Raw genomic sequence first — 24,287 nt, forward strand, 5'->3', positions numbered from 1 at the left:
GTTGCTAATGCTGTTTCAGTGAAAGGAGTTTACAAACAGATTCCTGGCTGTTTTAATTTCCTCCGGAAAAAACTTTTCTTTAAAACGTAATGAGGCTGGGGCCTCTCACCCGGCCTTACCTTTCACCCCCAAACCTTCCTGCTCCAGCCCTGGTGGCGGCTGAGGCCTGGACTTTGCTACAACTGTGGCTGACACCCATTGAAGGATTCTGTAGCCTGTAGAGGTCTGCTCTTTCCCCCGCTGGGCTGCAGACAGGCTCCTAGCAGCTTTCAAACTGGAGCCAAATGACCGGCGATGGAGGAAGGAGAGCAGAACGCCGTGGAGACCACAGGGCTCTTCGCCAGTGGCCCGTTCCTGCCTAGTGGCTGCGGCCTGTGACCCCTGTGTTTTCCCCACATCAGGGCTTCTCAACCTCAGCACAGCTGACATTTGGGGCCAGAGAGTCCGTAGTTGTGGGGCCGTCCTGTGCACTGTGGGCTGTTTAGCAGCATCCCTGGCCTCTCCCCACTAGATGCGAGCAGCACCCCTTCCCCGAGTCGTGACAACGAAAACTGTCTTCAGACGTTGCCAAATCTCCCTGGTGGGCCCCCGCTGGAGAGCCACTGAGCTACAGGACATTTTGGTGACAAACAGACCGGCATCTCTTAGATCAGCACTTTGGGCTGCTAGAGTCTGAAGAGTTAGAATCTGTGAATCCTAAATGAAGTTTTAAAAATTATCAAGTTTTGTCTATACTGCAGTGTTCTTAAAAACAAAACAAAACAAAACCTTAGGTGAATGTGGACTCTCTTTCACCTATTCCCCCCCGCCCCCCCCATTTTGCTCTAACTCTTTATTCTTCCTTATATAAAGGCGACTTCGGAGTTTTGGGAAACATTTCCCCAGCTCTTATTTCTTTTGACTTTCCCCCCTACCCCATCACAGGAAGGTGACTGGGGTGGGAGCCGTGTGTTCGGGGAGGTTAAGTCACCTGTCCAGGGAACACAATTAACCAGTGGAGAGACCTGGCCAGGCCCAGGTCTTCTTGAGTCCAGCCCATCCCTCCAGGTGCCTTCCTGGCTGCAGGACCCGCACCCTTACCCCCACCGCCAAGGCCTTTAAGCTGCCTCGACCCCAGCCTGTTTCTTGCTTTCAGGGCCCTAGATATGAGGACGATTTGCTAATAAGACTCTCACCAAGATGTGATTCATGGAGTTGTCATTTTATTATTATTTTCCTCTTGTGACCTTCCCAAGTCCGAAACAGTCCCGGGGACTTCTGGTGGTTAGTTATTTTCAATCACCTGCAGGACACACACAAGAAAATAATCCGGTTAACCGAGCAGAGCAGAGCCTTGCTTGCAGGTTCCCGGCTTTCTCCCTCCCGGCTCCGCGCTGCCCGTGTGAATCAGGCGGCCCGCGTTGAAGCAGCTCTCCCTAGGGGCTCTAATGATGCTCCAGAGAAAAGATGTCCTCACAGCTTTACACTGACCTGTTGGGGCTTCCTGTAAAAAGGAGTCTTAGCCTGGAGTGCAGTTTGGACTTCAGGGCGGGGGGCCTGGGAACTCTTAAAAAATTATACGCCGAACGTATGGACGGGCATGTTTGTAGATCTCGTTTGTTTCTCAAAAGGTTTGAGAGCCCCTAAATTGTTAACAATCCCTGCTGTTGTCAAGGCACCATCCCGTGCTGGGAGTGGGGCTGTAACCCGTTTTCAGAGGCGGTTTGGCATCTACTAAACATCCTAACGTGCCGACTCCGTGATCCAGTGACGCTGCTGGATCTGTGTAGCATAGATGCTCTCATCAGTGTGCAAGGATATACGTCCAAGGATGTTCACTGCAGCCATGTGAGAGTGGAAAATAGGAAACAGGTGAAAGCTTCATTCATTATATTCATACTATGGAATTTTATTTAGCTGTTCAAAAGAATGACATAGATATGTGGGCTCACATGTAAAGTATGATATGGTGTTAAGTGAAACGACTAAGCTGCAGAACACTAATGGAGAGTCAAATCCTATTTTTGGTTAGAAGACAGTATGTTTATATGTACGTATATAGATATTTTATAGATGCACCGAAATAAATCCAGAAGACCACACACCAAGCCACTGGCTATGATTATCTCTGGGGGGTAGAACTGCAGATGTCATACAAGGGGGATGTCTACTTTTTTACTTGATATACTTTTAATACACTTGATATGCTTTTAATATTTTTACCAAGAGTATGTATTACCTTCTAAAATAAAAATAAAAATAAAGCTGGTGAATGCTGAAGATTCATGTGTTGCTGTCATTCAGCGAACATCTGTTGAAAGGATGAATGCCCTTGGCCACCTGTCTCCTATCGCTTCCCAGCCCCTGACCTTGGCTCGTCACTTGTCTGGGTTTGGAACTCCAAGCTACACACGGTGTGCCCCTGGGCTGGGACCACTGCAAGGCTCCACTGGCCCCTCTGCAGTTGCCAGGGCGGCCTCTACCAGAGGACAGCTGGCAGCTTGGCTCTGCTGCTCCTGGAACCTGTCACAGGCACATGAGCCTGCCCTGGCTGCTGTCCCGGGAGCCTAGGGCCTCTGCCCGGCTGCCTCGAAAGGCTTGCTTTCCCCATTGATCCCCTCTGACATCTGGCCAGGCTTTCGGCTGAGACCTGCTCTGTTGTGCTTGTGTCTGTGGCTGGGAACAGCTGATGCTGGGACCAAAAGATAGGACAATTGCTCCCGGCCCTGCTCGGGGTCCCCAAGGTGCTGCCAGGGCCAGCCTCATGGTGACTCACGCGGCAGCTGGGGCTGGAAAGGACTCTCGGATTTGGCTGGGAAAAGGCCCTAAGCATCCTCCCATCTAATCCGTCTCGGGCTCTTTTGAAATGCTGGTGCACTTCCAAAGCTGGACTCAGGTTTTCCTCTGGCAAAAGGGGACCAGAGCTTTCCCCCAATGGACAGAAAGAACCTGGTAAGTTAATGGCCACTCTCTTCTTGATTTTACCTTTCTCCAACAAACTTTCCTGGCACTTCTGGTGCCTGTAACCACTTGTTGGTAGAGAAATGCCAGCAGACAGACACATGAACAAGGAGCCCTCAAGTACTAATGGGAAAACCCAGAGGCGGCCACCTGCTTATTTTGACAGTGCCCATTTGACAGTGTTGTTTTCGTCCTGGGACTGCAAGCTCACGGCTGTGACATCATATTTGAGTTTATAATGGAGTGTCGGTTTGATTTAATTAAACAGCTCTCTGTAAATTCAACTTGAAATAATGAAACCAGATGCCAGCTTTCCCTTCTTTGGGGGCTCTGTCACAAACACCACAACCCTGACTTGTTCTGCCTCCTAAAAAAGTGGATGAGTCCTGGTCTAGTTCAAGTCCCATTTTACAGAAGAGCAAACCCAGGTGGTGGCACTGCTGGGAGGTGGGTAAAAAAGTGCCCCCGATCGGCACGGTGTCCTGCTTTTCCCCTCCAGCATCCATTACCAGGCACGATGCCTCCTCCGCCCTCCCCCAGGTCCCCCCCACCAAGGCCTGCCCTTCCTGTGACAACTCTCCCTGTATCCATGGCTGCTCCCAAGATTGGTGCCAGTTTTTGGGGTTTTTTTTTTAATAAAATTTTTTTCTGGTTTTCATTATAAATGAATGTTTATTCACTGTTTTTTTTTTTTTTTTTTTTTTTTCGGTACATGGGCCTCTCACTGTTGTGGTCTGTCCCGTTGCGGAGCACAGGCTCCAGACGCGCAGGCTCAGCGGCCATGGCTCACGGGCCCAGCCGCTCTGCGGCATGTGGGATCTTCCCGGACCGGGGCACGAACCCGCGTCCCCTGCATCGGCAGGCGGACTCTCAACCACTGCGCCACCGGGGAAGCCCTATTCACTGTTTTTTAAAAATAGGAATTGAGCTGGTGTGGAAGTTTGTGAGGCACTGGTTTTGAGCTCACAGGCTAAAGTTCTCTGGGGACACATTCACAGTCATAGTGGGATCAGCTCAGCCCCATTTACCTGGACTGCCTTGGTCTGAAACAGAAAGTCCTGCATCCCAGGCAACTTCCCAGTCCAGCGCAAACTGAGATGATTGGTCACCCTACAGAACAGCTGGGGGACCCTTTAGAATGACTAATTTCCAATAATTAAGGCTGTGAGGATCTCAAACGACCAGGTTTTGGGCTTTGCAGATAAATACAGCATTGGGCAGTGGGGTCTGGGCCTACACGTAGATAAGCAAAACCAAAATACCCCATGAATCCTAGGGAACCTGCTATTAATGCTGGAGGAGTAACCTTTATTTTCAACCTCTTTGGACAAGACCACCCTCTATGTGCCTTTTCACTCAACTCACACAGAAATGTTGGGGCCTATGGGGAATCCTGCAGGAGTTGCCCAGGTCTGCAGCCTCCTAGCTCTCAGGAGGAGGGAGGGGGTCCTCAGAACTCAGGTGGGCATGGCCCTCATGGGGCCAGGGCCAGGGCAGGGCCTGGGGGGCACAGGGCTGGTCCGGTTCTTACCGAATTGATCCGGTCAGTGTAGTTGGAGACCCGTGTGAAGACGGAAGGCTTGTGGTAGTAGTTGCAACCAAGGGAGGACCCGAAGCTGACCACGCCGTGCACTTGCCCCTGGCCGTTAGCCGCCTGGCAGTTCAGTGGTCCGCCGGAGTCCCCCTGGGGAAGGCCAGTGTTCTGTCAGGAGGGGCCTTTGAGCTTGGGTGGGGCGATGGGAGGGGAGGGGAAGGGGCCACCCTTCAGAGCCCCATGTTTTACATGTTGGCAGTGCATTTATATTGTTCCGCGGTGGGTTGCCGTATTCTCGGAGGCCAGGCCTTGCGGTCACAGCTCAAGACGGCACCATAATACCAACAGGAGCTGTGTGTGTGCCTGGAATGCTGCTGGCACTTTATAGGCCTTATCTCGTTTAATCTTTACCAAAACCTATGAGGTAAGTGTTGCAGCATCCCCATTTCATCAAAGAGGAAGACAGAAGCCCTCAGACAGGCTGTGCAAGCAGTAAAGTGGAGGAGCTGGGACGTGAGCCAGAGTTAGAATGCCACGCGCTCAATCACCACCGGCCACTTCCTCCCGTTGACGGAGTGTCCCGGGGGCCCGTCTGCCTGGGCAGAGAGTGTAGGGGCCCAGTGTGATCTGAAGGACACGTGAAGCTCCCTCCCGCTCTGTCCCCACTCTGCTTCGAAGTCCACCACATAGCAAGTCCTTTTGGTTAAGACACTGTATCAGAAAGGCTCTGTGGCAGCTACCATGAAGGGATACGTTGGGTCATGAATGGGACTAATTCAACAGATAAACTTGAAATCACCTTAGAAAGGTCCTAACCCAGCAAATATGTCCCCTTGGCTCCCTTACTACACAGAGGAAAGAATAAGAGAGATGACAGTCGTGAGAGACCTCAGTGAGACCCAAGGAAGGACTTCCCAGCAGTGAGAGGGTGGACACTACTACAAAGAGAATCTCTAAGTATCTTTTCTGGAGACTGCAAGGACAAAGGTCAGGGTTCAAATGTGTGAAGCTGTTTCCCAGTGCTTTGCTAGCAGCTGGGAGGATGGAGTCCAGGACCCTGAGAGACTCTCCCCATCCTCAGCGTCATTTTATCAGTGTGTGTGTGGGGTCACCTGACTTCCTGCACTCACACTGCAGCTGGAGATCACACCATCACGCCCAGCACAGATCATATTGGTCTTCACAGTCCTGCCCCACCAACCAGGTTGGGAGCATGTGGCAGAGTCCACAGCCAGCAGCTCGCCCTGCTGCAGAATGTCAGGAAGAGCTCCGCTGGCTGCATGAGACAAGAGAGAAGGTGTTACAGGGACAAAGGGGCTCCTGAGAAAAAAGCAAGTAGTGGATGCCCAGCCTCTTTCTTTATGGTCCCTCTTACTTCCCTCCATCCATAGGGTTGCCATGGGAGCAGCCATGTTGCCCATACTGTATCCTCACAGTTGATTGGGTAGTGTTCTGGCCACAGCTGATTGGTTCAGGGGTGAACACCTGACTCCAGCTAAGCCAATGAGCTCCTTCTCCTGAGAATTTGGGGGTGGGACTAAGAAATCCCAGCCAGAGAGGATATAAATCTGGGAGCTGTTGGTAGTGGCTGCCATTTTCTTCTAGGGAGAGAAGGATGGAGTAGATCCACGAAGAAAAGAAATTCTGAGAGAGGGTTTCCTGAGCTTCTCATAGTCTTTCAGCCCCTGTTTCTCTCCTGTTTCTGAAGCCTGGCTGTCTCTGGCCTTGGCTGAGTCTCTTAAATCCTTATAACAAACTCTCCATTTTGTTGTGCTGGCTCCATGGTTTCTACCACTTACCTTAAATATGACGGTGAGCCTGCTGGCATCTGGAGACCCAGCTTGGGAAAAATATTTGAATGCATTGAAAGTTGCGCTTTCCTAATGGCTCCCAACGACACTGCCACCATCACTTTCATTACTATCATCACTGCTACTCATGTCAAAGACCAATAATATTCTTCACCTGCATTTTATTAGGCCGTTCAAAATACTAAACTAATCCTCACAGTAAGTATTTATTCCTATTTTGGACATTGGGACAGATGGGACATTGAAGCCAAGAGAAATTAAGCAGCTTTCCCAAGACCATCCTAATTAAATCTAGTCTAACCTGTATTCTATTTTGCAAGTGTATAAGCATTTTCACATCTCTTTTGTCATCTCTTTTAACCTTTGCCAACCGTATTTCCATTTTACAGATGAGAAAACTGAAGCTAAGGTTACACAGCTAGTGACCAACAGAGCTGGGGATAAAGCCAAGCATTTGGACCCTTCCCTGGCTCTTGCTGCCTCCAGTGAAATACTTTCTGCCTGGGTGTTTTCTGATAAACGAACCAGTGGTTGTGCTTGTATCTCAGTAAGCATGAGATACACTTCCCACTTCTTACTTCTGCTGAGTTTCCATGTATCCATGTTTTTGCAGATAAGCCAGGCAAGAGGGTGATACTAATTTGAGTGTATGTGTGTTGATGTACCTCTGAGAAAACGTGTCACTTATAGATTTATGTCATTATGAAAAAAAAATAACCACTTATCTGCATGAGCCTTCCTAGAGCTTTCCAAACCTCTGGTGATTTTACAAGGGGAGGGCAGGTCCTCTGTTCCTTCTTGGTGGCCTGCTGTCATTGGATTTCTGACCCTTAGGGCTTATGTCAAAAGGAGACCCACATGTAGCCAGGGTCTGAGCAGCAAGGTCAGGAGGCACGTGGGACAGATGAGTTTTGAGATGGGGAGCAGAGAGTCTGATGAGGGCCCCAGGGACCTTTGTGGAGCTCTGGAATCCTGAGGTCACAGAGTGAATGCTATTTTGGACTCTGGCTTTGGGCCATAAAAAGGGACTTCTGGGGACTTCCCTGGCGGTCCAGTGGTTAGGACTCTGCACTTCCACTGCAGGGGGCATGGGTTCGATCCCTGGCTGGGGAAGTAAGATCCCACATCCCACATGCCGCGCGGCATGGCCAAGAAAGGGGAGAAAAAGAAAAGGGACTTCTGTGCCAGAAGTCATGTAGTCAATGTAACCCTCATTCTGTCATAGTGACAGTGACAACAATTAACACACAACACCTACTATGTGCCAGATGCTGGGCTAAGTGCTTCCCATGGATTATTGACAACTCTGTGATACAGGTGCTGTTATTATCCCCATTTTACAGATGAGGAAACTTCAGTGTGGAAAAGCTAATTAAGTAACGTGCCAAAGGTCACATAGCAAGTAAGTGGAGGAGCTGGATTTGAACCCAGGCAGTCTGAATTCCTTTTTTTTTTTTTTACATCTTTACTGGAGTATAATTGCTTTACAATGGTGTGTTAGTTTCTGCTTTATAACAAAGTGAATCAGTTATACATATACATATATCCCCATATCTCCTCCCTCTTGCTTCTCCCTCCCTCCCACCCTCCCTATCCCACCCTTCTAGGTGGTCACAGAGTACCGAGCTGATCTCCCTGTGCTATGCGGCTGCTTCCCACTAGCTATCTACCTTACGTTTGGTAGTGTATATATGTCCATGCCACTCTTTCACTTTGTCCCAGCTTACCCTTCCCCCTCCCCGTGTCCTCAAGTCCATTCTCTAGTAGGTCTGTGTCTTTATTGCCATCTTACCCCTAGGTTCTTCATGACCCTTTTTGTTTTTCTTAGATTCCATATATATGTGTTAGCATACGGTATTTTTCTTTCTCTTTCTGACTTACTTCACTCTGTATGACAGACTGTAGGTCCATCCACCTCACTACAAATAACTCAATTTCGTTTCTTTTTATTTCTGAGTAATATTGCATTGTATGTATGTGCCACATTTTCTTTATCCATTCATCCGATGATGGACACTTAGGTTGCTTCCATCTCCTGTCTATTGTAAATAGTGCTGCAATGAACATTTTGGTACATGACTCTTTTTGAATTATGGTTTCCTCAGGGTATATGCCCAGTAGTGGGATTGCTGGGTCATATGGTAGCTCTATTTGTAATTTTTTAAGGAACCTCCATACTGTTCTCCATAGTGGCTGTACCAATTCACATTCCCACCAGCAGTGCAAGAGTGTTCCCTTTTCTCCACACCCTCTCCAGCATTTATTGTTTCTGGATTTTTTGATGATGGCCATTCTGACCTGTATGAGATGATATCTCATTGTAGTTTTGATTTGCATTTATTTAATGATTAATGATGTTGAGCATTCTTTCATGTGTTTGTTGGCAATCTGTATATCTTCTTTGAAGAAATATCTATTTAGGTCTTCTGCCCATTTTTGGATTGGCTTGTTTGTTTTTTTGTTATTGAGCTGCATGAGCTGCTTATAAATTTTGGAGATTAATCCTTTGTCAGTTGCTTCATTTGCCAATATTTTCTCCCATTCTGAGGGTTGTCTTTTGGTCTTGTTTATGGTTTCCTTTGCTGTGCAAAATCTTTGAAGTTTTATTAGGTCCCATTTGTTTATTTTTGTTTTTATTTCCATTTCTCTAGGAGGTGGGTCAAAAAGGATCTTGCTGTGATTTATGTCATAGAGTGTTCTGCCTGTTTTCCTCTAAGAGTTTGATAGTTTCTGGCCTTACATTTAGGTCTTTAATCCATTTTGAGCTTATTTATGTGTGTGGTGTAAGGGAGTGTTCTAATCTCATACTTTTACATGTACCTGTCCAGTTTTCCCAGCACCACTTATTGAAGAGGCTGTCCTTTCTCCACTGTACATTCCTGCCTCCTTTATCAAAGATAAGGTGACCATATGTGCGAGGGTTTATCTCTGGGATTTCTATCGTGTTCTATTGATCTATATTTCTGTTTTTTGTGCCAGTACCATACTGTCTTGATTACTGTAGCTTTGTAGTATAGTCTGAAGTCAGGAAGCCTGATTCCTCCAGCTCCGTTTTTCGTTCTCAAGATTGCTTTGGCTATTCGGGATCTTTTGTGTTTCCATACAAATTGTGAAATTTTTTGTTCTAGTTCTGTGAAAAATGCCAGTGGTAGTTTGACAGGGATTGCATTGAATCTGTAGATTGCTTTGGGTAGTAGAGTCATTTTCACCATGTTGATTCTTCCAATCCAAGAACATGGTATATCTCTCCATCTATTTGTATCGTCTTTAATTTCTTTCATCAGTGTCTTATAATTTTCTGCATACAGGTCTTTTGTCTCCTTAGGTAGGTTTATTCCTAGATATTTTATTCTTTTTGTTGCAATGGTAAATGGGAGTGTTTTCTTGATTTCACTTTCAGATTTTTCATCCTTAGTGTATAGGAATGCCAGAGATTTCTGTGCATTAATTTTGTATCCTGCTACTTTACCAAATTCATCGATTAGCTCTAGTAGTTTTCTGGTAGCATCTTTAGGATTCTCTATGTATAGTATCATGTCATCTGCAAACAGTGACAGCTTTACTTCTTCTTTTCCGATTTGGATTCCTTTTATTTCCTTTTCTTCTCTGATTGCTGTGGCTAAAACTTCCAAAACTATGTTGAATAAGAGTGGTGAGAGTGGGCAACCTTGTCTTGTTCCTGATCTTAGTGGAAATGCTTTCAGTTTTTCACCATTGAGGACGATGTTGGCTGTGGGTTTGTCATATATGGCCTTTATTATGTTGAGGAAAGTTCCCTCTATGCCTACTTTCTGGAGGGTTTTTATCATAAATGGGTGTTGAATTTTGTCGAAAGCTTTCTCTGCATCTATTGAGATGATCATATGGTTTTTCTCCTTCAATTTGTTAATATGGTGTATCACGTTGATTGATTTGCGTATATTGAAGAATCCTTGCATTCCTGGAATAAACCCCACTTGATTATCCATCTACGCTATCCTGCTTCTCCAAGGCAGCAGCCATTTTTTCCAGACTCCCTGGATGATGAGTGGGGAGAGAGCCCCTGACTGGACAGGGGTGACATTGCCTCCCTTCCCTCCCTTGGGATCCTTGGGGTTCCCAGCACCCACTTACTCTGCAGCCTTCCCCAGCCCGTGACATAGCAGATGTAGTTGTTGGGTAGAATGGCGCCAGTGGGCGGTAGGCAGCTAAGCTGGATCTTGTCAGTCAGGGCGATGGGGTTGGCCAGTTTGAGCAGGGCAATGTCGTTCCTGGGTTTGTCAAGAGGCAGAGCATAAAGAGAGGGTTAACTGGTCCTGCCCCAATTATATTTCTGATTTTAGCCCCAGCGGGGACCATCGAACCCCCTCCTCGGCCAGCCTGCTGGTGAATCTTCCTTCTGTTGGGGCTATGAGGGATTGGGGAGCAGCTGTGGTTAAACCCCAGGATTGCATTTTGTCCCTGGTGGAGCTTGGAGCCCTAAATTCCCCTGAGGCCTTTCAGGGGACTATACAGAACAGGGAGGGCAAATAGGTTTGTCTTGCAATGTCTACTCTGATGGATTAGTTTGTGGCTGCCTGGCAGGCTGTGTTGACAAGGATTCTGAGGCTCTGTCCAGGGTCAGCAAGGAAATAAATCCATAACTGCTTGGTAATGTCTGTCCCAGCCGTATGCTTCCTATGTTTGGTTTAGAAAACAGTAGATGTTCAGGCTGAAAGGCCTTTTTACCTTTACTCTTTACTCACCCTTCCACCTTGAGTTCTGCTGCCAGATTTATCCATTAGTCTCACGTCCTTGTCTAGGAAACCTTTAGTGATTGGCAGATTACATTTTCCACGATGGCTGCAATGAGATCTCCCATCCCATCGGTGCTTGTTGCAATGTGATGTTGACACTCTGTCCTTTGAGAGGAGGGGACTGGGTTTCTTCCCTCTGGTTGGGGGGTGGGGGACTGTGATATAGAGGAAGTGACACCATGTGACTTCTGAGACTAGGGCATGAGAAAATGCAGCTTCTGTCTGGTCCTTCAGGATTCCTGTTCTTTGGTCCTAACCTCTATGCCGTGAAGAAGCCCAGGCCACATAGAGAGTCCACGTGTATGTGAAAAGGCCCTTCTCCACTCTCTGCCCACCCATCTCCTCCCCATCTCTTAAGGCTTCCCTGGACCCATTCTGTGTCATTTTACGGCTTTCCAGCGTCTTGTCTGTGTGTATTTCATCTAGTTGACAAGTCCCTTTGGGGGCAGAGACTGACTTATGACTCACGGACACCCCGCATCCTTTGTGCACCATCATCGGTGCTGGACCACAGCAGGCTGCCCGGATGAAGGATCACAGGGTGTTATGGCCACAGGGCATCCGCCCACTCTCCCCAGGGCTGTGATGCAGAGTCTTCTGGACGATATGGCAGAATGAACTTTCTGGGCAGCCATTCAAGAGTGGCACCTTGGGCTGCAGAAGAGCCCTTGCATGTGGATAAATTATGCAGATTTGAAGAGATGGCTGGGGCTCTTCTTTCTAAAGGCCCTTCTGGAACTGCAGATCTGCTCTTGGGGATTGGGAGAGGATGATGGATACCTCTGGGTTTCGGGAAGGTGATGGGGAAGCAGGAAAAGGGAAGACAACTTTCTGTCCCCAGAAAGTGGGGACAATCATGACGACAATGATGATGGAAAGTGTTTTGAAGATGTGCTCAGATCAGGCCTCTGCTGGGCACATCACACCTGATTTAATGCTACTTTCTGGATCTGTATCTTCAGGCAAGTTCCTTCACTTCCTAGGTCGTGGTTTCCTCATCGGTGAGTTGGGGATAATAACAGTACCTCCCGCCTGGGGCTGTTGTGAGGAATAAACGTGATAACGCTCAGGAAACACCTAGCACAGTGCCTGGCACAAGGAAAGCACTAAGTGTTCATTGGCGTGATTGTGCAAACTAACTCCTGGGGGTGGAAGAGAGCTCACTGGGAAGGGGGCCTAGACTGTGAGGTTCTGGAGGGTTGGCGACCCCCACCACTCCTGCCTGTCCTTGTGGAAGACCAGGCTGGCTGGGCACAGTCTCTGCTGGTCACTGGAGTGCCTATGCTTGCTTGTGTGATCAGAAAGGGGGAGTTCCCTGAGCTGCAATGAGATGCTCGGGTTTAGGCAGCCCCCTAAACCCCGCAGGACTGGGGGCCTTGTGTGTTTCACTCACTGTTGTTTCCTGGTGCCTAGAACAGGGCCTGGCATATAGTAGGTGCTCAACAGATACCTGTGGAATGAAGGCGTGAGTGAACCCATGGCTCTGAATTTTGTTTAATACCACCTGGATCTCAGGATTAGTGATGATGAAAGAAGTTTGATGTTCCAGCAACTATTCCCTGCCCCTACATGTGCCCGCTCCCTGGGGTAGGGGGTGGAGATTCAGGGGTGAATCAGGCATGGCCCAGCCCTTGCAAACTTCCGGCTAGAAGGGGAATTAGATGTGAATTCATCTCTAATGCACCTTGAGAGTGGGCCGGGCGGGAGGAAGGGGTTGATTCCGCCAGTTTTCTGACGGGCAGAGAACCTTCCCTGCCTCTTCTTCCTCTCCCTCCTTTTTTCCACTTCCTGGGACCACTCCCCTCTACTTTGATGGCTCAGACATAGATCCCAGCACTTACACCTCTTTACTGCACCATTATTGTACTATTACTGCTAATAGCCCACACATATGGCTTCTATCATGTGCCAGGACTTTTTCTAAGCGCTTTACATACATTATCTCATTTAATCCTCGCAACAACCCTAGAGGTAGACACTATTACTGTCCTTATTTTACCAAAGAGGAAACTGAGGCACAGAAAGGCTAAGGAACTCGTGCTGGGCCACGCGGTCAGTATTCGTATCTAAGCCTCCAGGCTCCAGAAGCTCGACCCCTAACCACCACCCCGCACTGCCTCCCAGCCACACTTCTGGCCGTGGGCTCCTTGAGAGCTGGCGTGGTGACCTGTGCATCTCTGTGCGTCCAGCACCCAGCACGGCATGTGGGACATGGCGGGTGAACATAAGCTGGTATGTGCTTGTCTACAAGGAGTTGGGGGAAGCGGAGTTGCCATCTCCTTGCAGGTCGGGGAACAATCACTGGGGGGCTTTGCAGAGCTCTGTGCCCCTTGCCAGCTTCCTGTGTGTGTTACCCCAGGCTGTCCCAGCAGAGTATCAGGGAATCTTTGAAAAATGTCAAAGGCGTGTTGGGAGGGGACACAGAGTAGGGGACAGCAGAGGGACTGTGTCCTACTCCACTCATAGACTCCACTTATAGTGGGACCTGCAGACCTATCCCTGTGTCCCCAGGACTTGGCACAGAATAAATACACAGTCAGTGAGTGCCTGCGGTGGACAGGGGAGCTGCAGGCTTAACTGGCAGGAGATCCAGGTCGCTCTGACAGTCTATGCCTCTCCCTCCCCTAGTCACAGCCCAGCCCAGGCATCTTTGGGGCCGAGAGCTCCTCCCCACTCCCTACAGAAGGAGCAAAGGATGGGGCAGGGTTGCACCCACTGCCTTCTGGGAGACGCCCTATCCCCGCTCTGCACCCCTGCCAACCCACCCCCCAAGCGCACCCAGACAGAACACACCCTTTGGAGAGCTGGTTGGAGTTCCAGTCCTCTTGCACCACAAGCTTGGAGACCTTGACGGCCAGCGAGCCGGGCTCATGGGTGGCGAGGCAGTGCTGGCCCAGCAGCACGCTGTAGGTCCTGGAGGAACTGGGAGAGGGGGCCAAGCGGGGAAGGTAAGCTCTGGGCTGTCCTTTCCTCTCTCTGGGCCCCTATGGGCAGGGACACCCCAATCAATGCACTGTCTGGAGGCCTGACTCTGGCCAGTGCTGGGATGGGCCCAAGTCAGTGCCTGCCCCAAGAGCTACTAGTTGGCGCTGGGAATTTTTCTTCCCTCTGGGCAATCGGTTAGTTATAATAACTATAACCAAACAGTAATTGCAACTATATTATACCAACTGTAAACTATGATATAAAATAAAAATTATAATAATATAAACTCTGTGTTACTATCGGGGAAGTGAGATGGATACAGAGATAACAGAAGTCATTTATCCTCAAGGGCATCTTTTAATTTAACCCCTCACCTTCCATTTTTAGATGGGGAACCTGAGGCTCAGGGAGGAGAAATGGTCCAGAGTTTTGCAGCTCGTTAGTGACAATTCAGAGCTAGAACCAGGACTCCTGATGCCCAGGCCTCTATTATTTCCCCCCGCCTGCCTCCTAGAATTTGTAAATCAGGTGAGGAGAAGGGACCTCTCCTGGCTATGAAAGCATCTCATTGGCCCAGCGGAAACTCCAGTGAGCACCAACCGGTGTGAGATAAGCAGAGGCTGTAGGGAGGGAAAAGGACGGGTGATCAACGAATGTCACAGAGCCCTTCCTGTCCCTTGTGGGCCTTTATAATGGTGCCAGTTCACTTTTATTGAGCACTTACTAAGAGCCAGCCCCTTTAACGCATCATCACATTTAATCCACACTAAATTCTGTTACCTGATTTTTAGCAGGTGATGGTATTGAGGCTTGGAGTAGTTGTTCAAGTTGCTCAAGGGAACCCAGTTCCAGATCCTGAGGCCACATCTAGTTCCCCCAAGAGGACAGGAAATGGGCCTCCTCCCTCTCCATAGTCCCCCTCAGCGCCCCGCAAGGGATACTTAACCCATGTCACGTATGGGCCCATCAACTGACCAACAGACGGAACTATACATTGGTGAGAACTTGTTTCTCTGCTGAGGAAGTGGTTATGTGCAAGGCTCCTTCACACAGGGTGGTTCAGGCCATCTGGGCTCCAACTCTGAGGGATGAGCATTGGCCAGTGGGGTGAGTGGGCTGGGAGACTGGGGAAGAGCACTCACCTGATGTAGTGGGCAGCTGTCAGGACCCAGTTTTGGCCTGTCAGAGACCCTCCGCAGGTGTGGCGCCACTGGCCATTGGAGCTGTACTGCAGGGAGACCTGGGAAGAAGTGCAGGTGCTCTGGTCACTGAAAGGACCAGGCTCCTCTGCTCTGCAGCTTCCCAGCCCTGAGAGCGGGGCCAGGGTCAGGTGAGCAAGGCACTCCCCTCAGGTGCAAAATCTAAGGGGGCACCAAGAAACTCGGTAATCAGGATAAATAACATTTTTAATAATCTTTAGAAAATTAGCACAAAAAATCTCTGATGAACAAAATGTCAAAAATTTAAATAAAGACAGTATTAAAAAGTAATTGTTGGGCTTCCCTGGTGGCACAGTGGTTAAGAATCCGCCTGCCAATGCAGGGGGCACGGGTTCGAGCCCTGGTCCGGGAAGATCCCACATGCCACGGAGCAACGAAGCCCGTGCGCCACAACTACTGAGCCTGCACTCTAGAGCCCGCGAGCCACAACTACTGAGCCCACGTGCGACAACTACTGAAGCCCGCGCGCCTAGAGCCCGAGCTCCGCAACAAGGGAAGCCATGACAATGAGAAGCCCGCGCACCGCAAGGGAGAGTAGCCCCCCGCTCGCCGCAACTAGAGAAAGCCTGCACGCAGCAAAGAAGACCCAACGCAGCCAAAAATAAAATAAATAAAAAGTGATTGTTTTGAACATCTTTCGGCAACATGACTTGTTGGGGTTTTCCCCTTCTTGGGAGCTATTTCTTTAGGACATATTCCTCCAATTTAATATGTGTAAACCAAAATTTTGATTTCCCCCCCCGCCCCAAGTCTGTGTTTTCCCATCTTGGTAAATGGCAACCCCACTGTACCTGCTGCTCAGGCCAAAACACTAGGCAGTGAATTTGCTGCTTCTCTTTCTCTCATATTCCTCATTCTAATCTACCAGCAAATCCTGCCAGCTCTACTTCCAGAATATGTAGACAGAACGCATCCCTCTTACCACCTCAACTGCTGGTCCCAACCATCTTTATTTAACTCTCACCTGGATTATTATTGTAGCTTCCTATGTATTCTCCCTGCTCTCACCCTGGCCCCTCCCTCACCCCATTTCTCAACACAGCAGCCAGAATGATCCTTTTAAAATGTAAGCATGATTATATCTCTTCTCTGCTCAAACAGCCAGTGGCTCCCCCTATTACACAGTGTGAAACCCCGAACTGAACAAGGCTCTACAAGTCTCTACATGACCTCCCTGACCTTATAGGCTCCCACTCCCTTCTGCTGTAGCCACATTGACCTCCACGAGGTTCTGGAACTACACCAAGCCCACTTCTGCCTCAGGGCCTTTGCACTTGCTGTTCCTTCTGCTTGGACTATTCTTCTCTTATGTATTAGCATAGCTTTCTCCTTCACTTCCTACGGGTCTGTGCTCAAGGTTTTCTTCTCTTTCTTACCTAAAACAGAGTATGCACGCTCATGTGCACACGTACATCCTTACACATGTATGCACACATATGAACACACACATCCCTTTTCCTCTGGTCCTGCTTTATTCTTCATCATAGTATCTATCATCACCTGACATTATGAATTTACCCATTCAATTGTTTATTGTCTCTCCCACTTTAATATAAGCTCTGTGAATTTTTTTTCCCACTGCTGTATTCCAGGTGCCTAGAACAGTACGTGTCTCATGGTGGGTCCTTAATAAATTGAACAAGTGAGTGAATCAGCAAATGAATGAATGAATAAATGAATGAATGGATGAGTGAGTGAATGAATGAAAGTAGACTCACCAGGCAAGGGTCTGGTCTTTCCTGCGGAACTTGTCACCTGTTGCTCTAGTTTTTCCCTCAAGACTAAACCCACTGATAGGAATATGAACATACATAAGTGTACCTTACCCTACAGCTCCTCAACTTTTAAAAAATATTTTTGTATTTTTTAAAAATGTATTTTATTTTATTTATTTTTGGCTGCATAGGGTCTTAGTTGCTGCGCCCAGTCTTTCTCTAGTTTCGGCAAGTGGGGGCTACTCTTCATTGCGTTGCGTGGGCTTCTCATCGCGGTGGCTTCTCTTGTTGCGGACCATGGGCTCTAGGCGCACAGGCTTCAGTAGTTGCAGCATGTGGGCTCAGTAGTTGTGGCGCGTACGCTTAGCTGCTCTGCTACATATGGGATCTTCCCGGACCAGGGATCGAACCTGTGTCCCCTGCACTGGCAGGTGGATTCTTAGCCCCTGCGCCACCAGGGTAGTCCCTCATTTTTTTTTAAACAAAAATGTGTTTCTATTTAGATTTGATAGTTTAATAGGTGTGGGTTGGAACTTTAAGGTGGTTGCATTTGGCACTGTTTGGTTCTCTGCCAAAGCTGTCCCATCTCCTTCCCCTTCCTTTCAAGTCCTTGCCAAGGCCAAGCAGAGAGGAGGGAGGTGACAGCAGAGCATTGTGTGCTCTGACCAGGGTTCCCGTGGAGGAAAAGCAGGAATGATGCCTGCTTTTCTCCAAACATCCTCATTTCTGATTATCCACGTGGCATTTTCTTGTTTGCTTGACATTTAAGGGGCCTTAGATGAACTGGCTTTTTAAACAATGCTTAAAATTAGACAAAATTAAAAAAGACACCTAAAAGGATGTCCCCACCCCCAAAATCTGAAAATAGGCTGAAACCATCCTACAGATGTGAAAATTTGAAATAATATGGAAACATAATTTGTGGGTAGCTAAGTGTGGCCATATAATTTGTGGGTAGCTAAAGAGCAAAGGTTGAACCAAATTTGAATCTCCAGTTTCCGCCAGGCTAACGGGGTGACTTTGGGCAATTATGTAACTTTTCTGAGCCCCAGTTACCTTATCTAGAAAATGGGGATCATAATGCCATAATGCCTGTCAGGGGCTCTTGGGATGATTAACAATTACAATAGCTAACACTTTAAATGTCTAATAATTTGAACACTTACTATATACTAGATACTGTTTTGAGCTCAGAGTGTGAATCAGCTTACATCATAATCACAGCAATCCCATGAGGCACTATTACTATTCCCATTTTACAGATGAGTAAACTAAGGCAACCAATAGAAATTTGTACAATGTGGTCCACGCCATACGGGCTGTTGTACATTTTTAATATTACCCACCGAGAAAGGTAAATTGAGTTGCTCCACTCATACAGCTACTATGTGGTAGAGCAGGGATCGTCTGGCTCCACGATCTGTCTGGAAACTTCACACATCCTACTTTAATTTTGAATCACATAGCACTTTATTTTCGAGTGTCTGGTGGGTTATGATCTAGGGTCATAATCTTGGGGTGAGTGTGGAACAAAAGAGACCTCTCAGGCAACTCAGAGCAAATTATATCTGTTTAAAATTTTGATCTTTTGTTATGGAAAAGTTTGATTTTTAAAAAATATTGCATTTAAATATTCATTTTGGTTACTGAGTTTTGTGGTGCCTCCTTAGATCTTGCACCCAAAGTGAGTGCCTTGCTTGCCTCACCCTGGTCCCCACCCTGCTTGACCTGCCCACCAACCCCAATAAAAAAATCTCCCAGGGAAGCAGAAGCAGGAAGTGTAGAGAGACACTTCCAAGACCAACATGAATCAGTTCCCAAGGCAAGGATGCTTTTGTACCAGCAGTGTCAGCGGGTCCAGAGGATGAGGAAATATTTTGGTAGGCAGCATTGATTGGTTCTCAGCACAAGGGTGACCTCTGCTTAAGGGAGAGGTATAGGATCGCTCTTGCAACTTTCCAGAAAAAATATATTATGTGAGTGTGAGAGAAGTGCCAAAAGAATTGGCAACATACACAGAGCCAAGTGTATAAATTGCGAACTATCGGTCACCATCTATTAATTGAGGGGAAGATGAACGGATGTTGCCATTCCCTCCGTGAAACATACTGACGGCGCTATGGGGCACCCTGAACGCTCACCACTAGCACTCACCCCAATTCAACCTTTTTGTTCCCAAACCTGTGTATGCCAGCTGTGCTTGTATTGTAATTATGTAAATTGATTAAACATGTAACCGACGAAATGTGAGTTCAAAAAATGAGTTGTGATTTATATGGAAACTAAGTTAAATGCTTGGAAGAGACCAGATAACCCTGACTTTTGAAAAATTGCTGTGAAATTAGGCATCGAAGAGAAAACGGAAAAATTGAGAAAATAGGTCATAAAAATCTGGAAGAGCTCATTCCGATGGCTTCTTGAATGTCTCACAGTCATTGCTCTACTCTAAAGAAATGGAATTATAGATGATGTGTTGTGGGGGGTGGTTTACACAAGACAGACTGGTGAACAAATATATATGTACAAGTTTTAAATTAAAATAAAATGTTTAAAAAATGGATGTGTGGTTTCTAATAATTTCGCTACAACCAACCTTTCAATTACTTAGCCCAATCACGTCAGATTAGAGAGATTTTACAATATTTATTTATGTCAATGTCAGCCTCATGTATTTTCTTTGGGAGTCCTACCACTAACAGGTCCTGGTAATTTGTGCCCGTGCCCCAACCAGAATTTTTAGTCTCCATATCACTAGGATTATTTTAAGGTAAGGAAGCATTTACTTTCATTGGTAACATCTACTTGTCTGTAGTTAAGAATTAATTTGCGGGACTTCCCTGGTGGCGCAGTGGTTAAGAATCCGCCTGCCAATGCAGGGGACACGGGTTCGAGCCCTGGTCCAGGAAGATCCCACATGCCGTGGAGCAGCCAAGCCCGTGCACCACAACTACTGAGCCTGCGCTCTAGAGCCCGCGAGCCACAACTACCAAGCCTGTGCGCTGCAACTACTGAGCCCACGAGCCTAGAGCCCGTGCTCCGCCACCGCAAGGAGAAGCCTGTGCACAGAAATGAGACCCAACGCAGCCAAAAAGAAAAGAAATAAAAAATAATTAATTTGTACTGGTTGGTTCCTTAAAGCAAGGAATATTTGCATAGGGGGTGATGAATGGTTCATAGGATAACAGTACATGTGTAAGCAAGCATCTGATTGGTTAACAGAGCAAGACTGTATTTGTGAATTTGTGTGTATGGGTTGTGGGGTAGGGCAGGTCTTTATCAACGCTGGAGAAGGCACCTCTCCCTCCACCCCCAAGGTTGACCAAGGGCACAGAAATGTATTTTTCATTGGCGAATTTTCCCATCCTGCTCTCTGAGTCCCCACCAATCCTCACCTTTGCCAGTGCAGTAGACCCCGTGGTGGAGGGCAAAGGGGTGATGTGAGGTAGGTAAGGGCAGGGGGGCAGAAGTGGAGGGGTGGGGGGACTCCCCTGCCAGGGACAGCTGTTGGCTCTCACATCTTCACCTCCAACCACCCTGGGCAGGTTGGGCAGGTAAGCGGGGAGCCCACAGCTGAGAGCTGTAAAAAGAGAAAGGGTCGTGAGCCCAGGAAGCAATGACCCAAACGATGTAACCTACACTTGCTGAATTCCCAAATCCCAAATAGAGAATCCCTGTTCTGGAGGGATCTCCACACGTTGCAGAGTCCTGCCCTTTGCTCCACTTATTTGGAACTTCACTCCAGCTTTCTTATAACCACAGGACTGAGTCCAGTGGGTACAGGGAGGTCCCATCCCCAGTCCCACCAGGAGACTGAAAATGTGCCTCTGGGTGACAGGACTTACCTCCAGCCACCAATGTAGGCAGCAGTAGGGCTCTGATCACGGTGTGTCTGTAGGAGTCCGACATGTGTGGCCCTGGCTAAGGCCCTGGTTTTATGAGTGAACTTATCGGCCAGAGATACACTAGGAATGCAAGATGGGGATTTTCTCCAAGCCCAATGGAAAAATGGCCTGTGTCCAAATATTTTTTTCCATTTCCCCCACCTGTCACCCTGGCACTACTTTGAAAAAATGCCAAAGGTAGATATTGAAATATGGGTTCTATCTGCTTTTAAGAGATTATGTTATGTGTTAGGGGAAGAAGAAAAATATTGTTGTTGGTCCTTGGAGTTGTGTTTTCATAGAAAAGATTAGGTTGGGTGCTGAGCAAACAGCATTCTAGGCCAGTGGTTCTCAATGGAGCTGGTATTGCCTACCAAGGGGACATTTGGCAATGTCCAGAGACATTTTTGGCTGGGGATGGGGTATTACTGGTATGTAGTGGGGAGAGTCTAGAGATGCTGTTAAACATCCTATAAGGCCCCCGGCAGCCCGTCATAACAAGGAATTATCCCACCCTGAACGTCAGTGGTGCCGAGGTTGAGGAAGCCTGTTCTAGGCCATGCTATGGCTTGCTGTGTGACCCTGGACAAGCCATGGAAGTCTCTAGGCCTGGGGCCTGCCCTTCTGTGAACCAGGCAGAGAAACGTGTGCCCAGTCTGTTTTGCAACAATGTGGTGAGGATTTGAAAAACATGAACGTGCTTACCTAGGAGAAGCACAAAACAGACCCACACAGGTGGGGTTTGGCAGTCCCAGCAACAGTGAGGAGGGAGTGCTGGCCGAGGAGGGCTGTATCTATCATCTGTTCCTAAGACGACAACAGTTTTTACTTCTCCAGTAACTTCATCTGCCAAGTGGGGTCAGAGCAGGAACTTCTTAGAAAGGGAGGCTGACACTCACCAAACATATACATCAGATGCACTCAGATGTCTTACCTAATCTAAGCCTTACAAAACCTTGCACAAGGGTCTCATATTTCAAGGGAGGAAGCTGAGGTTCAGAGAGGTAAAGTGACTTGCCCAAGAACACACAGCTTCTAAGCGGCAGAATGGGGATTCCAACATAGGTTGGTCTGATTTCCAAGCCCTTTTACTTGATGCTGCTGAAGGTGGCCTTCCAAATGTCCTCCTAGCACTGCAATAAGCCCCTTGTTTTTGGCGGGGGTAGGGGGGCGGGGAGACGGGTGGAGAAAATGAGCGAGGGTTCCTGATGGATGTTCTCGTTCTGCCTTAAACCTTCACTCTTATTGCTTGGGGTCTGAGCACGGTGCCAGGCAGGCCAGGCTCTGGTGAGACAGTCCTGCTCTGTGACCACAGATTCTACCTTTTGCCCAGCTAGAAAAGCAGAGCAGAAAGTGGACTCCCTCTGTTAAGATCTGAGTTCAAGCCCTCACTGAGTCAGATCTGAGCATTATAGCTTGGAGGGACAAGTCACTTCTCTCCTGGGCCCGAGTTTCTTAAATAACAATCCAGGCCTGATTGCAGGATCATTGTATGCGTGAGAAAATGGGTGTGAGAAAATTTTGTAATCTCCCCAGGATCGTGAGGAAGGTGAAGGAGGCTGGGGTACAGAATCCCGTTGCATTAGACGTCAGAATATCTGGGCTCTAGTCCCAACTGCATTCCCTAACTCCTTTAACAGTGTGGGCTCTTGTTTACAATCTGTAGCAGTCACTACAACAACAAACTATTTCTGAAGTTTCCTATTTTATCTTGAATTAATGTGACTATGCCATTCTGTTTCACGTATCTGCGTTTGTTTTACTATAAGATTTTCCCTGTATGAGGTCACTGGACAAATACCAGTTTTGTGCATGCCATGGGCTTGCTGTGTGATCACACAGGTCCTCTGGCCTGGGGCTGCCCATGAATGAAAACAGTGAGAGGAACATATGCCTGGCCTATTTCACCATATTGCTGGGAGGGTTTGAAAGTGACAGAAAACGTCATCAAACAGGCTTAAGCCAAAGAGTCATTCATTGGGACACAAGATGGAAAAGTCCAGGAGCAGGGCTCACTTCAGGCACAGCTGGATCCAGGGCTCTGGTGATGTCCCTAGGACTCGGCTCCTCTCCATCTTCTGGCTCTGCTTTCCACTGTGAGCGTCCACTCTCAGGCTCCATTAACTGGCCTGTAGGAGCTCCAGGTGGTCCTATGGGGACACGAGGGCTACAGAATCCCTGACCCAGGGTTTCTCAACCATGGCACTGTTGACCTTTGGGTGATGGCTCTTTGCGATGAGAGCCCTCCTGTGCATTGTAGGGTACTTAGCAGCAATGCTGGTCCCCGCCCACTAGATGCCAGCAGTCCCTGCCCTCCTCCCTTAAGTTGTGACAACCAGAAATGTCTCTACACATTGTCGAAGGTACCCTGGAGAGCAAAACCATCCCCTCTTCCTCTTTCCCCCATTTTGCTGTTCTAGCCTCGCATCCCTCATCCTCAAACACATCAGGGAATGAGCGAAAGCTTCCTGGTAGTTCCCGCAGAAGTCCTGCAACTCTCTCTGATTGGATCCGCCTCAGGTCGCATGCCCATCCCTGAACCAATTGTTGTGGTGGAGGAGGGGCTGCTAGGGTGGATTGGCCAGGCGTGGAGCACAAGTCCCACCTCTAGATCTGGGCTCCAGGCTCCTGATGGAGGTGCGGGGGAGGGACAGCACCAAATAACAATGGAGGCTTCTGGAGGGGGAACGGAGGCTGGGAGAGAGAGTGGGTTTTACAGCCCACTTCCCCCTCTGGGGCTCAGTCCCCCGTTGATCTGTTGTGGGACAACAAGGCAATCTGTAAAGTTCTAGCCTCGGCTGGGTCTTTGAGGTCTCAGCGGGGCCAGGGAGATGCAGATGCGAATTTCTCACGGGGCGTATGACTCATTCATAAGGGTTCCTCTGAGACGCCATATGCTCCGTGCTTAGAGGCTTGGGTTTGCACCCCTGTGCCTCCTGGTAGGGACTCTGGTCTGGATTGTCGCTACTCACAGAGTGGTCTGGACCAGCCTAGTTTAGGATCTGTTTAGAAATGGAGACTCGGGGGGACTTCCCTGGAGGTCCAGTGGCTAAGACTTCGCCTTCCAATGCAGGGGCTGTGGGTTTGATCCCTGGTTGGGGAGCTAAGATCCCACATGACTTGCGACCAAAAAACATAAAACAGAAGCAGTATTGTAACAAATTCAATAAAGACTTTAAAAATGGTCCACATCAAAAAAAATCTTAAAAAAAAAAAAAAAAGAAATGCAGACTCAGGACTTCCCCGGTGGTCCAGTTGTTAAGACTCTGCGCTCCCAGTGCAGGGGGCCGGGGTTCCATCCCTGGTCAGGGAACTAGATCCCACATGCCGCAACTAAGAGCCCGCATGCCACAACGAAGATCCCGTATGCTGCAACTAAGACCCGGGGCAGTCAAATATATATATGTGTGTGTATATATAAATATAAAAGAAATGCAGACTCTCCCACCCAGGCCTACTGATTCAGCATCTGCAGTTTAACAAGAT

At 48.1% G+C, this 24,287-nt stretch overlaps 2 protein-coding genes across 2 annotated transcripts in view; one reads left to right on the top strand and one right to left on the bottom strand.

Annotated features, from left to right (window-relative positions):
• Window positions 1-2,244, top strand: part of CASP9 (caspase 9) — a 30,282-nt gene extending 28,038 nt beyond the window's left edge. Inside the window, exon 9 of the mRNA XM_030877783.3 lies at window positions 1-2,244. Coding sequence (XP_030733643.2) covers window positions 1-90 — 90 coding nt within the window. The 3' untranslated portion in view covers window positions 91-2,244.
• Window positions 1,265-20,826, bottom strand: LOC115867144 (chymotrypsin-like elastase family member 2A). The gene is made up of 8 exons (XM_060295421.1): window positions 20,763-20,826; window positions 20,412-20,497; window positions 15,128-15,228; window positions 13,854-13,982; window positions 10,395-10,535; window positions 5,605-5,746; window positions 4,472-4,624; window positions 1,265-1,282 (listed from the first exon to the last, which is right to left on the bottom strand). The coding sequence occupies exons 1-8, from the start codon at window positions 20,824-20,826 to the stop codon at window positions 1,265-1,267; spliced, it is 834 nt and encodes a 277-aa protein (XP_060151404.1).
• Window positions 20,827-24,287: the final 3,461 nt, after the last annotated feature.

The sequence above is a fragment of the Globicephala melas genome, chromosome 1, assembly GCF_963455315.2.
Source record: "Globicephala melas chromosome 1, mGloMel1.2, whole genome shotgun sequence".
NCBI classification, from domain to species: domain Eukaryota; kingdom Metazoa; phylum Chordata; class Mammalia; order Artiodactyla; family Delphinidae; genus Globicephala; species Globicephala melas.